We start from the raw sequence: 12,520 nt of genomic DNA on the forward strand, positions 1-12,520 counted from the left end.
CACAGAGTGAGAGACAGGGGAGGACAGACTGCTGCATTCTGAGAAACAGGAACAATGTCTCAGGACGACAGAGGAAACTGAACTGTCTCCGAACCCCGGGCAGGATTTCCAATCGACCGTGTGAAAGGTGAGTGGGCAGCAGAAGTTTGATGTCAATATGAGTTAGCTTTCGCTGCAACTCAGTAAACTCCTGGAAAAATGTGTCATGTGAACCACAACTGTATCGCACAGTGTTCTGATTATTGAAACATCTGCTGTATTTGGATCCGTACATTATGTACCGATGATCAGAGGAGCCCAGTGTTGGTGGCCAGGAGGGGGATTCCTCTCTGCTGCCCTCCAAGGATGTCACTTCTTCTCAATATAGCTGCTCAGGCTTCACTTCATGATACCCAAAAATAGACCACGGACCACATGTGAGCTTTACTGTCAGAAAAAGAAACTGGAAGGTCAAATGGCATTAATCAGTAAAATAGATCAACAGAATACAAATGACTTAACCGTGTTTTTCAGATTTCTGTATCATGTAATTTTTTATATAACATCAATATCACTGTTGGCTTCCCAGCTTGAGTCTTAACCACAAAGATTGAAAATCTAACTGAAATCTTCTAGGATATCACAAATAACAGATTTCCCCCCAGATAGCATATCTCAAGACAACAATTAAAGCAATCAACAAAGACACAGATCAAAAGAATGTAAATTGAAGACAACATATAATCTCTCAGGTTACATCAATTTAACTTCTATACTGTTGTCCTGATCAGTGCCACTGTAATTCAATCAATAGTCTACCGCAGAGCAAACACAAGGACAGACCACCATTCACATCAACATATAAAGGTAATTTAATCCACCAATTACCTTCAAATGCATGTCTTTGCACTTTGAGAGGAAACTGGAGCACGCCCGGAAAAACCCACGTGCCAGGAGAACATGCAAACTCCACACAGGTAGGATCCCAGCTAACAATCTATTTGAACAAGCGACAGTCACAAACGACCCACAAGCAAAATATAATGTACTACAGCTCCATTGAAATACCTGATGACCATGAGAAGCACAAACAAACTCCAAACCATGTATGATGACCCCCGTTTGAGTAAAAGCTGGAACTAAAACAGGCAGGAGCATAGAACAACCTTGTTCTGCAAAACCATCACATAATGACCAATAGATACGTAAAATAACTGCTTCATATCTCTTTCATTTGGTTTATGTGCTACAATATTGTTGATTATAAATAGCTTAATAACTGCAGGTAATCAAACTACGGTATAACTGTTATTCTGACATCTGACATCAAAGATGGCCTTTGTCAGCCGTCCTCCTCTTCGCTGCACATTACAACAGTGAAGTGTGAAGTTTTACTGGGATTGTATGATTTGTTTGTCATATTCTTTCAGCCATGGATCCCAGTGGGAATTCATCTGTCCCCAAACTCACCACATCTTCTCCCACCACCCTGAGGCCAGGCCCCTCGTCCCTGAATGCAGCACCCACCACAGTGGCACCAGCCTCAGAACGGGCTAGGCCCAAACTCTCAATGCCGACGCCGCCATCAACGCCCTCATCTTCTCCCTCCACTACCTCCCCTCAGTCCTCCCCGGGATTTTATTCCCGCTCTTCCTCACTCTCCACACCAACAGCTTCACCCCTCCGTCAGCCTCTAAGGAGCCTTTCTCAGACGGGCAGATCTCAACTCAATGCAGCCGCCACAGAGAATCCCATAACTGGATCCTCAGCTGCTGGGGCGGTGCCACAGACTCCTCCCACACCTGAGCCAGGTGAGCATGAAACTCTGACCTTTGACTTTCTGCATTTCCTTGGTATAAATAAAGTCTTACAGCATGGTTTCACTTTGCACTGCTTCAGCAATCAGTGCAGCCAACACTGCCAGCTTTTTCCATCTGTACTCCAGGGTCACCATGACAACGTGTACCACAACATGCAAAGTAGCCTCTCCCTTTTAGCTGACCTGAAGGGAAAGAAAAAGCTTGCCTCACTATTCTCTTTTCATCCAATCCCACAGCTGCTGCATGCAAAGGTTACGTAGTAGGAGGGATTTGAGCAACACTGAAAAAAACATGTATTTCATTTTATACTTCAAGTAAAATGAAAAAGAAAACACATACAATACATTGTGTGTCCAGCTGTCTAAAGCAGAAAAAGTATAATACATTTCGAAATCAAAAAAAAAGGGGGGGGGGGGGGGGGGTTACAGAGTGTTAATCATTGCGTAAGCATGATTGTTTTTGTTTACTGGGATCTAGAAAACTACCAGCTGCTGCTGACTGTGCTGAACAAACAGTTATTTTCGTGATTGTGCGTACCAATGCAGAGGGCTAAAAGCCGAGCAGCTTCCCAGGAGCATCTAATGAGAGCTACCAGATCTCGTCACATTTCCCTCCGTCTCCTGATACAGACGAGCACAAGCTCACACCCACCAGTATTACTTACATGGAGTGGGCGGTCGTGAATGTGGGAAACCTGTCCCCGCCTCCCCCTTTTTTCTTTTCCTTTTAAACAGACTAAATGTGACACATTTTCAACGTAAACTCCTCCAGGGAAGTGCATTTTTAGTGTTTCAGAAGTCATTAACTGAAAGAAGATGATAATTAAGACAAGAGTTTTCAGAAATAGAGTGTATCAGCTGTTTCTAGACGGGTCTGACTCATGCTGCGAGCACTCCTGTCACCCACTGGCACACTGGCCTGGTTTACATAGGCTATTTTGGTTTGTGCAGGTCATGTGTGAAGTGTATTTTAATCCATGATTACGTAAAAAGTTGCAAGCTACCATTTCATGTTAATTCCCATAAAGAAAAAGAAAACAATGAGACGAAGATGGGACATTGCTGTAGGAATTAATCCAGTATTATTTATAGTCCTCATAAGTATATAGGAAGCTCATAATCTATTTGAGATCAGGTGTGACATTTGTCTCATAGAGGTTTTTTCTGTTTGTTTCAGAAGAGCCAGAGGAGGAAGTCAGCGTTGAAGATTTGGAGGAGAGAGCAAAGTCGGGTGATGCAAAAGCTCAAACCAAGGTCAGTAGCAGTGAGCATGTTGTAAAAACTTCTGACTAAAATGGCCATATGGTGTACACACTGAACTCAACAGCCAAGTAATGATAATTGTCATCTTAAGGTGACATTTTGACAGGAAGGACAGGCCGATGAGTCACAGTAATGCCTGTCTTGCAAGTCTAAAAGTCTGTGTTTGTCCAGATGGGCCGATATTTTCTGGCACTGGCAGAAGAAAGGGACGAGGAGCTCAACAATTGCACTGCGGTCACTTGGCTGATCCAGGCTGCAAAACAGGGCCGCAAGGATGCTGTGAGGCTGATGCAACAGTGCTTATCCTCCAGGAAAGGTGTGAAAATGCCCCTCTCAATACGCTCAATCTGAATACAGCCGGTACAGCGACGGTGGTGCAGTGTTAGAGACGGAGCTTCTTTTGCTTTTCAAGGCATCACTTTGGAGAACTTTGAGGAGGTGAAGAAGCTGTGCACAGAGACGCGGTTCGAGCGGGGAGTGAGGAAGGCGGCCCTGCTCATGTACTGGAAGTTGAATCCTGAGAAGAAGAAGTCAGTGGCGGTTTCTGAGATGCTGGAGAATGTGGAGCATGTCCACGCAGAGCCAGGTAGAGCAGCGCAATGGACAGACTCTGTATTAGACACACTTAGATTTTTTTTATGAGCTAATTATAACCTTTTTTTTTTTTGTATTTACAGGCAAACAAATCTCCCGTGGTCCACTGAACAGCTCTGCCAAGAAGCAGAGGCGAGTCCTGGAGACGATGGTCACCAGTGAGGGTACGTGTGGAGGATCGTGAATATATAGTTAGGAGGTAGTTCTGGTGAAATAAGCTCATCTTCTGTGCTTCTTTGCAGCCAGTTCCCACGTGGGTCTTGACGACTTTGTTGAGATGACTAAAAAGTATGCTCAGGGCATCGCACCGCCTCCAGTCATGGCAGCTGCCGGAGGCGATGATGACGACGACGACGATGAAGTGCCAGTGAAGCATCCAGAGGAACTACCCCTGCACCAAAAGGTGGGAAATCTCTTTATGGGTTAATTTGCTGTACTCCTGATCGTCACAAGTTATTGTGAAGATCATCTATAGGTATATCTTTCATATTTGTTGACTGTTTTCTAACTATTTATTGTTCTGCTTTTAGATTTTGTTTTAGTGTGTGTCTCCTATTTAAATGCAGTTTCTGCAATGGTATCAACAATTATTTTGCTTTGACTTTGTTTTTAATGCTCTAAAATGTCATTTGAATGTTTCTTCAATGTTTTGTTCCAATGTCACTATGTCGGTAAACTTGCGTTGCTCATGTTTCTCAGACTTTAGTACCTTGTTACTGACCTTGATTCTTTCCTCCTTCTTTCTTGTGGCTCCCTCAGCTTTTGAAGTTCCCCCTGTACGCTTTGCTGGAGATAAAGGAGCATCTCATCGACTGGGCTTCACGAGCTGGCATGCAGTGGCTCAGCGCCCTGATCCCCACCCACCATGTCAACGCGCTCATCTTCTTCTTCATCATCTCTAACCTCACCATTGAGTTCTTTATCTTCCTCATCCCACTGCTGGTCTTCTACCTGTCGTTCTTCTCGATGGTCATCTGCACACTTCGGGTGTTTCAGGTTTGTCTTTCGACTCCACCGCCACAAACTTACCTGAATGTTGCTTACCCGAATGTTATCGAGTTGAGGAGATGTTGAGGTATTAAGAACTAAGAAAAAGAAATAAATCTCTATTTCCACAGAATTCCAAAGCGTGGGAAAACTTCCGTGCTCTGACAGACCTGCTCTCTCACTTTGAACCTGGTCTTGATCTGGAACAGGCTGAGACCAACTTCGGATGGACCCACTTGGAGCCTTACCTGTAACTCATTCTCAGTTTCTCTCTATTTATTTCAAACAAACACTCTTTTTTCTCTTCTATTAGCACTCGGTTCTATTCGGAAAGCTTTTCTGGTTTTACTGGTTCATCTTAAACATGTGATCACAGAGTGCAGGGACATGTTTTTGAGGCCTCACCTAGCAGTTAACACACATAGTTTATATATTGTTGTCAGCAAGATAATTTGTATTATTGAGCAACACTTTTCCAAACTAAAATCAAATAGCAAGAAGTCAAAAGTTACAGAAGAGCTTCAGACAAACCCTGTGACAGAATGTCAGCGTTACCACGAAAAAATATTCACCCGAACACTAAAACCTGGTAAATTTATAAGTCTTAAGTAATGAGGTGGAATAGTTTGCTAAAAACACGAATACTGTAAAGTATGGCGTTTAATGATTTATTAATATTAGAACTAAACCGTTATTTGATCTGTTATCATCAAAACGGAAAGCTGAACGTCCGTCCTGTGTCTTTGTGTTCCCAGGTATTTTCTTCTCTCTGTGATCTTTGTGGTGTTCTCCTTCCCCGTGGCGGATAAGTCCTGGATCCCCTGCTCAGAGCTGGCGGCCGTCGCTCTCTTCTTCACCATCACTGCCTTCCTCAGCCTGCACGCCTCCGCTCAGCTCTTTGCTCGTAAAGCGCTGGTCACCGAGGTCCTGTCCGGAGCGTGCGCCCTCACATACCTGCTGCCAGACTCGTTGTGGTTCCTCAGGATCTTTGGCGTGACGTTCATCACTGTGCCGCTGGGAGATGTGGTGGCTCTGAACCTGGGGATGCCGTGGCTCCTTTACGGACACCTGTTCTATCTTCTCTTCCGTATGGCGCAGCTGCGAGGCTTCAAGGGCACATACCTGTGTCTGGTGCCCTACCTGGTGTGCTTCACCTGGTGTGAACTCTGCTTGGTGTTTCTCAATAACGCCTCGGCTATAGGACTCATCCGCACCGGCGTGGGCTACTTCCTCTTCCTGTTTGCCCTGCCTATCCTCTCATTGGGTGTGGCTGCCATGCTCGTTATACAGCTGCTGCAGTGGTTCCTCACTCTGGAGGTGACCAAGATGGTGGTGACATTGACCGTTTGTTTTGTGCCGGTGGTCCTGAGGCTTTGGACCCGCTTCAGTCTCAACCCCATCGCGGTTTTTCGGTCGTTGTCGCGGAGCAGCATCGTCAAGCTCATCCTGGTGTGGCTCAGCGCCGTGGTGCTCTTCTGCTGGATGTACGTCTACAGGTCTGAAGGCATGAAGGTGTATAACTCCACACTGACGTGGCCCGAGTACGGCAACCTCTGCGGCCCCCACGCCTGGAAAGAGTCCAACATGGCCCAAACACAGATTCTCTGCTCCCATTTGGAGGGGCACCGCGTCACCTGGACGGGACGCTTCAGATATGTCCGTGTGACGGACATCGAGAACGGGCCGCATTCAGTCATCAACCTGCTGCCCGTGTTTGTGGGGAACTGGATGAGGTGTCTGTACGGCGAGCCGTATCCTCTGTGTGACGAAGTGAAAAACGCCACAGGTTTGCCGCAGCCCCTGCCCGCTCCGGCGCCGCCGCCGGAAGATCCCCTCTGCAAACTCAAAAAACTCGCCAAGCACGAATGTCACATCAAGCGCTTCGACCGGTACAAGTTTGAAGTCACGATGGGGATGCCGCTGGAGCGGAAGACCAGAAACGGGACGATCATAGAGGACGAAGATGCCACAAAGGACATCGTCCTGCGCGCGAGCAATGAGTTCAAGTCCGTGCTCCTGCACCTGAACACCGGCAGCGTGGTGGAGTTCAGCACCATCCTGGAGGGGCGTCTGGGCTCCAAATGGCCTGTGTTTGAGCTGAAAGCCATAAACTGCATCTCCTGTCGCGACGTCAACGTTCCCAGCCGCAGGCAGTACAAGATTGAGCACGATTGGAGGCGCACAGCTCAGAGCACCCTGCAGTTCGGCTTTGACTTCTTCTTCAACCCTTTCCTGACCGCTCAGCTGGAGCAGCACCCGGAGACAGAGAATGAAACAGAAACCGTGACTCTGGAGGGAGGATGAAGAGGACATTCCTCCGGGGGTGATGACGGTGGTGGTACTTCCCTCAGGTGGAAATGATCCATGTTTGCAATATTAAGGAGTTATTTACTGTGCGACTGCTGACAGATCCTCATTCATTTGTGTTCAAATGGGATAAACGCACAGTATTGCAGTTTTTCAATTTACTGCCTAATACTAAATACGGAAAACCTGGATGTAAACCTCCTCAACTCTGTATATTTTTGGTTCTAAAAATTTCATCCAATTGAAGCTGCAATGCGTGAATTTAGTAATTAACTGATTTGTTTCTAGTGTACTGTATCAATGCTGTGCAGAAGCACAGATTTTTCCGTTCGTCAGCCCATGTCATAATATTTTGTGGCAAAAGCCGTCAGTATTGAGTAACCTGTGCTCTTTTTCTGTGGCCTAGAATTACAGCAGTAAGATGAGCTTATAGTTGTAAATGACATCATGAAAGGTTTCCATTTTTATCACCCTTCAATCCTCCATTGTATTTGAAGTGATTCAGTGGGGAAGTGGTTTCAAGTGCCTTGAAAAGATTAGATTTCAAACATGATTTGGGGGAGGAAACAGACTGAATTGTTCATATTTTACCTTTTAAAAGTTTCAATTCATTCAGGATATTTGCTGCTTGGAAGCCTGGATTTAAATCATTGTCGCATTGTTAACACACACACACACACACACACACAGAGTTTAACATTCATGCCTTTATGTACACAACAGTGTATTTCACTGAATGACTGAAATGCTCTCATGTTGAGCATTTCAGTCAGTGTGTAAGAAACACTAAAAACACATGTTCACAGCAACAGTGAGAAGATCTCACTGTCTATTGACATTTGCAGACAGCTGATGACACAAGGGCCTGAAACGTGCATCGCAGGAGCAATTTCACTTACAGGAACATCGCCTGTTAATTTAAAAACTGCGACGGTTTTAGTTTTGTGTCTGCTTAGTTTGCTACAGTGTGATTTGTAATTCTTAAGATTCCAACTTAAGATCACAATCTCTGAAGCCGATCCCAGCTGACTATGAATTTGGAATGTGGAAGACGACCCTTGCACACACACTGAGAACATGCAAACTCCACATAGGCCAAGCCCATACTTGACCTGAGAATATACTGCAAATGTATTTGTTGAGTTATCAGGATCCTAAATATTCACATTGCAAAACTCTGCCTGAACTGCAATACAGTATGTTTTAATGCACTACGCATTCTATTCTGCATCTCAACTTGTGGCCAATCATGTCGAATCTTACCACACTTGAGTGATTTGAGAATAATCATATTTCACATCATTATTTTTTTATTACATCATATTTGGTGGCAACAGGCCTGAATTCTAAAGCACAAAAATTGAGATGAAAGTCACAAAAAATAACGGCAAACATAAATAAATAGTCATCAACAGATGTGTGTCTGAAGTAAAAGACGATGCAGTTGTGGTGGGTAAACTTCTTGGATCCAAGAAGAGAAAGAACACTTGAAAGTACAAATTCCAAAGCACAAAGACATCACAAGATTTATTAATATAATACTAAGACTTGTTAAAAATATAATTAATACATTTTCAACGATGGACTAAGTGCTGTACACAAGCTGTCAGCTGGGATTGGCCCTCCCTCATTGTGAGTCTACTCACTGTCCACCTAGAATTAATAACTACTACTCTGACATTAGTGATGATTTAACCCAGTTTGTCTCTGAAATGTGTTTCCATGTCGCTCTTCCTCCCCAAGTGTTTTTCTCCCATCTTGTTTGTCTCCATCTCTGCTGTGCAGGGTTTAATTATACTCAATATTTGCTGTCCCAAGTGATGGTGTGCTGAGAAATGGGATGTCACTACTGTTTTTCAAAATGTGATCTATAAATATTGATGAAACTTTAGGCTTCCTGCTGGTTTTGTTGTATTTTGATGTATTTAAAATCAATTTGTGGAGCAGGTGCTCACATTTTTGTGATCAAATGATATTTATTATGCAAATGCTGCATGTTTGCAGTGTTGTAGGCAGGTTTTACAGGGATGATGCTTTAAAATGTCACTGCAGAAAAAGTCCAGCGTGAATAAAAATCTGAAAATTAGGGAGATTAGAATTGGCAGTGTTTTGACCTGCTGGTGTTTACTGCTCTGGCTCGCTGTCCTTGAATTATTGAGACTATTGAACAGAATAAAGCCAATTAATGCAATGATTTAATGCTTTTTTGAATTGTGACAAGTCAGACTGTCTGCTGTGAAAATGGCGTGAAGTCCCATCACCCATCCATCTTCTTTACCAAGTTATCCAACCTGTCAACGCAGGGCGCTGTAACTTTTCTCAGCAGGCAGCTTTTATGGCATGATGGCTCACAAATCAGAAAGTTTTAAAATGAACAGATATTCGACAGGGAACTTTGAAAGAACTTTGAAATGGAAATTATACGAGGTCTATTTTTCTCAGTTGCTTAACTTTCTGACAATGAATAAGGCACTTTATCGATACAGTCCCAGATAATACTACCCTTTGATTATTCTGCCGTTTTAAATGTGAGGCTATTTCAAGTTACAAACCTCAGCTCATGGTGCTTCTCATTGCCACTTGTAGCAAATGTGTATGAACAGTAGGTGGCGCTGCAGACAACATGACCTCAGACCCATTTGAACTGAAACCTGACAAATCTTTCCTACTGAAGCTATAAAGGGGGCATATTAACATAATGGCCCTATTGTCAGCTATAAAATTACACTGCAATAAAAAATCACAACTGTACGCTCATTGGATGCAATTTCGTTGAAATTTTATTCAGAAAAAAAAAAAACATATTAACATTATTTATACCTGCCCATTTGGCAAGTTTGTCATCAACATACATTAACACAAAAATATGTGAATTAATGTTAGTTTGGTAAGGATGTGGAAACGACTGTCAGATGTTAGAAAACAGAAGGAAAAATAAAAGAAAAGGCTGTTTTCTAAAAAATAAGATCTTCTGCACATCAGCAAAGGAATCAGTGAGGAAGGCGGACGAGATAAAAGTACCATCTCTCTGCTGTAGCTTTGGAGATAATCATCAGAACAGAACAGTCCGTTTACAAAAAAAAAAAAAAAAACGAAAAACAGCTGATATATACAGACACAATTTAGCCCCTTAGATTTTTTGTCTTTTTCTTTTAGAGAACAACAATAATTAGAAACATTCCCCATTCTTCTTGGTTCTCAGTTTCAGTGTGTAGAAACTGACGCGCGGACGGCTTCATTCAAAATGTACGTGTATGAACCGAACACTGGTAAACATGCTTCAGTGTCCGAAGACACAAATAAAGGTAGAAGAGCTCGGTCATTTATGGTTACTCGTGCTGCAAGGAGCCCCGAGGCCCCTGAAGCCTTTGTACAGCTGGGTCTAAATGGTTAAGAAGGCAGCCAAGTCAGTCAGTCTCAGTTCAGACTTATAAACACCTAGGCTAAATCTGTTTGACATGCAGCATCTTTTTGCTTGATTGTTGACATATTGTTTCAGGTATTTATTTTTTTTTTGATTTTTTTTTCTTTTAAATTTTTTTCTTGATCTGAGTATTTTTCTTTCGAAGTAGCACACAATGCAGCCCCGGACCAGAAGCAGAAACCACAGTCGGAGGAGTTTCGGCCCCATTTCAGCAGATACAAATGCGAAGACACAGAGTGGAGCGGATACAAGTGTGTGTTCGCACGTTTAGGCCATGACATGATAATCTGGTAACATCTGCGTTTATATGTGTCACCTGGCTGAACATTGCCCAGTCGGTGGTCACCTCTCCTGATTCAGGGAGAGCTGAGAGGCGTCCGGTGCACTTGGTTTAAGGGAGGGACATCCTTGCACATCTCACAAAGCTTTTCATCAAAATCACCACCGTCAACATCTTTAAACATGAAGTTACACGAACATAAGTGGGATAACTCATGTGAAATCAAACAGCCAGTTATATAAACGCCCCGTTTCTCATCTGCGCCGCTGGTAGACAACCACAAAGGATTTTGCTACACAAAACAGTGGACACGGGATGAGAATAGGCTTTGTTCAATCAGAGGAGAGGAGCAGGACGAGTAAGAAGCAAAAAAAAAAAAAAAAAAAAATAAGCCTAAAGAAAAAAGAGACACACGTGTAAAGATCCCTCCAGTCTGGGGAAGGTTGATCCTGCTCACAAGCTGAGCTGTAGCAATCAACACACCATCAAACGCAATCCAGAAGCCAACAATCAAGAAAATCCTCCATTCAGACCCTTTTGTAACCATAATCCATTGCGTAATCCAGCCTGTTCCATTTCTAGCCCTGTCAAGGTCCTTTAAGTTCTGGGAGGCTCAGGAGGAGGAGGAAGAGGAAGAGGAGTGTGTGTGAAATGGTAGACCTAGATGTGTGTATGTATTGTAGTCGAGCCACGTGTGTTTGTGAGGGCGGGCGAGTGTGTTAGGCATCTTCCCGGGAGTGCGACAGAGTGTTTGTCTGGTCACGTGTACATTCTGGCATAGTTGTGTTCAGGTGTAAACTCGTTTTGTCTGACATTCGTTCGTTAATGCATCTCAGAGTTCAGCTTGTCCTGGAAGATGTACAGGTTGTTGGTGGCAGCGATGGCGATGATGTTCTCCGTCGGGTGCCACGCCGTGTGGAGGATCTTCTTGGTGAAGTCCAAGCTGTCCACGCTGATATCATCCTTCCGGCGCTTTCCTCCGGCGGCGCAGACCCTCCGCGGCTTCAGGACGGCCCGGGGTTTGCTGCTCTCTCTGGACGCCTCCAGCGTCACGTCGCGCTTCGTGTTGCGGTCAAACATACGGAAGAAGTTGTTGTAGGCTCCGGTCATGATCACACTGGACAGTGAGGGGGAGAGAAGAAGCCAATTTAGTAATCATTTAAAAAATATCACACGTAAGGACATAGCACATCAAGGACTTTAAAAGATAAACCTGGACATGAAGGTATTGTGGACAAAAAAAATGGTTTTGTCTGACTATGAAGCAGGTCTGAGTGATAATAAATAAGTAATAAATGGAAACCTTCCGTACTAGTATAGCACACAACCTGTATTAAGCAACTTTGTAGAGAAGGATCTTTGTTACTTTCTGATGTTACGAGTAAAAACACATTATATTCCGCTCTATAGTACGAGCAATAGCCTAACCTCTGGTGGTCAAACTCATTGTAGTCCGGGGGCCACATATAGCCTCATTTTGTGAGTTGGTTCAGTGAAATAATAACAAACAAAGCTAAAAATACTCCTGAGTGTCTTTTCGGATTAAATTCAAAAGAATACTCATGTTAATCTACACATTTAGTGTATTTTCTATGAAATCTAAACCACCTCAAATTATAATTTCAGAAAGAAAATAAAAGAGCTTCTGCACCATTTTTTGATGCTAAGTCATTTCAGTTTGCTGCTCCCTCCAACCGGAGGCAATTGAAGAAAAACTTAAATCCGAATGGTCGGTCATTTTAAAATATTATCTACCAGACTGCATCAGGAAGGACATTAAGAGTAAATCGGCAATAGACATTTGGTTCTGAAGTTTTTAATGTATATAATATATTTCAACTATTTAGTGTTTTTATCTCCCTTCTCT

The 12,520-nt window shown here is 43.5% G+C and overlaps 2 protein-coding genes across 7 annotated transcripts in view; one reads left to right on the forward strand and one right to left on the reverse strand.

Moving 5' to 3' along the window:
* On the forward strand, window positions 1–11,014 carry wfs1b (Wolfram syndrome 1b (wolframin)). Its single transcript, XM_080465348.1, has 10 exons — window positions 1–127; window positions 1,410–1,790; window positions 2,976–3,052; window positions 3,233–3,377; window positions 3,474–3,647; window positions 3,739–3,819; window positions 3,898–4,058; window positions 4,415–4,651; window positions 4,774–4,892; window positions 5,398–11,014. The coding sequence occupies exons 2-10, from the start codon at window positions 1,412–1,414 to the stop codon at window positions 6,944–6,946; spliced, it is 2,922 nt and encodes a 973-aa protein (XP_080321474.1). The 5' UTR covers window positions 1–127; window positions 1,410–1,411; the 3' UTR covers window positions 6,947–11,014.
* LOC308110785 (serine/threonine-protein phosphatase 2A 55 kDa regulatory subunit B gamma isoform) overlaps window positions 11,014–12,520 on the reverse strand; it is a 23,444-nt gene continuing 21,937 nt past the window's right edge. For all 6 annotated transcript variants that reach the window (XM_080465351.1, XM_080465354.1, XM_080465353.1 and 3 more), the window contains one exon: window positions 11,014–11,770. In XM_080465351.1, the coding sequence (XP_080321477.1) occupies window positions 11,476–11,770 (295 nt within the window). In that variant the 3' untranslated portion in view covers window positions 11,014–11,475. The remainder of the gene's footprint in view (window positions 11,771–12,520) is intronic.

The sequence above is a fragment of the Lipophrys pholis genome (assembly GCF_963383615.2).
Source record: "Lipophrys pholis genome assembly, chromosome: 6".
Taxonomy (NCBI): domain Eukaryota; kingdom Metazoa; phylum Chordata; class Actinopteri; order Blenniiformes; family Blenniidae; genus Lipophrys; species Lipophrys pholis.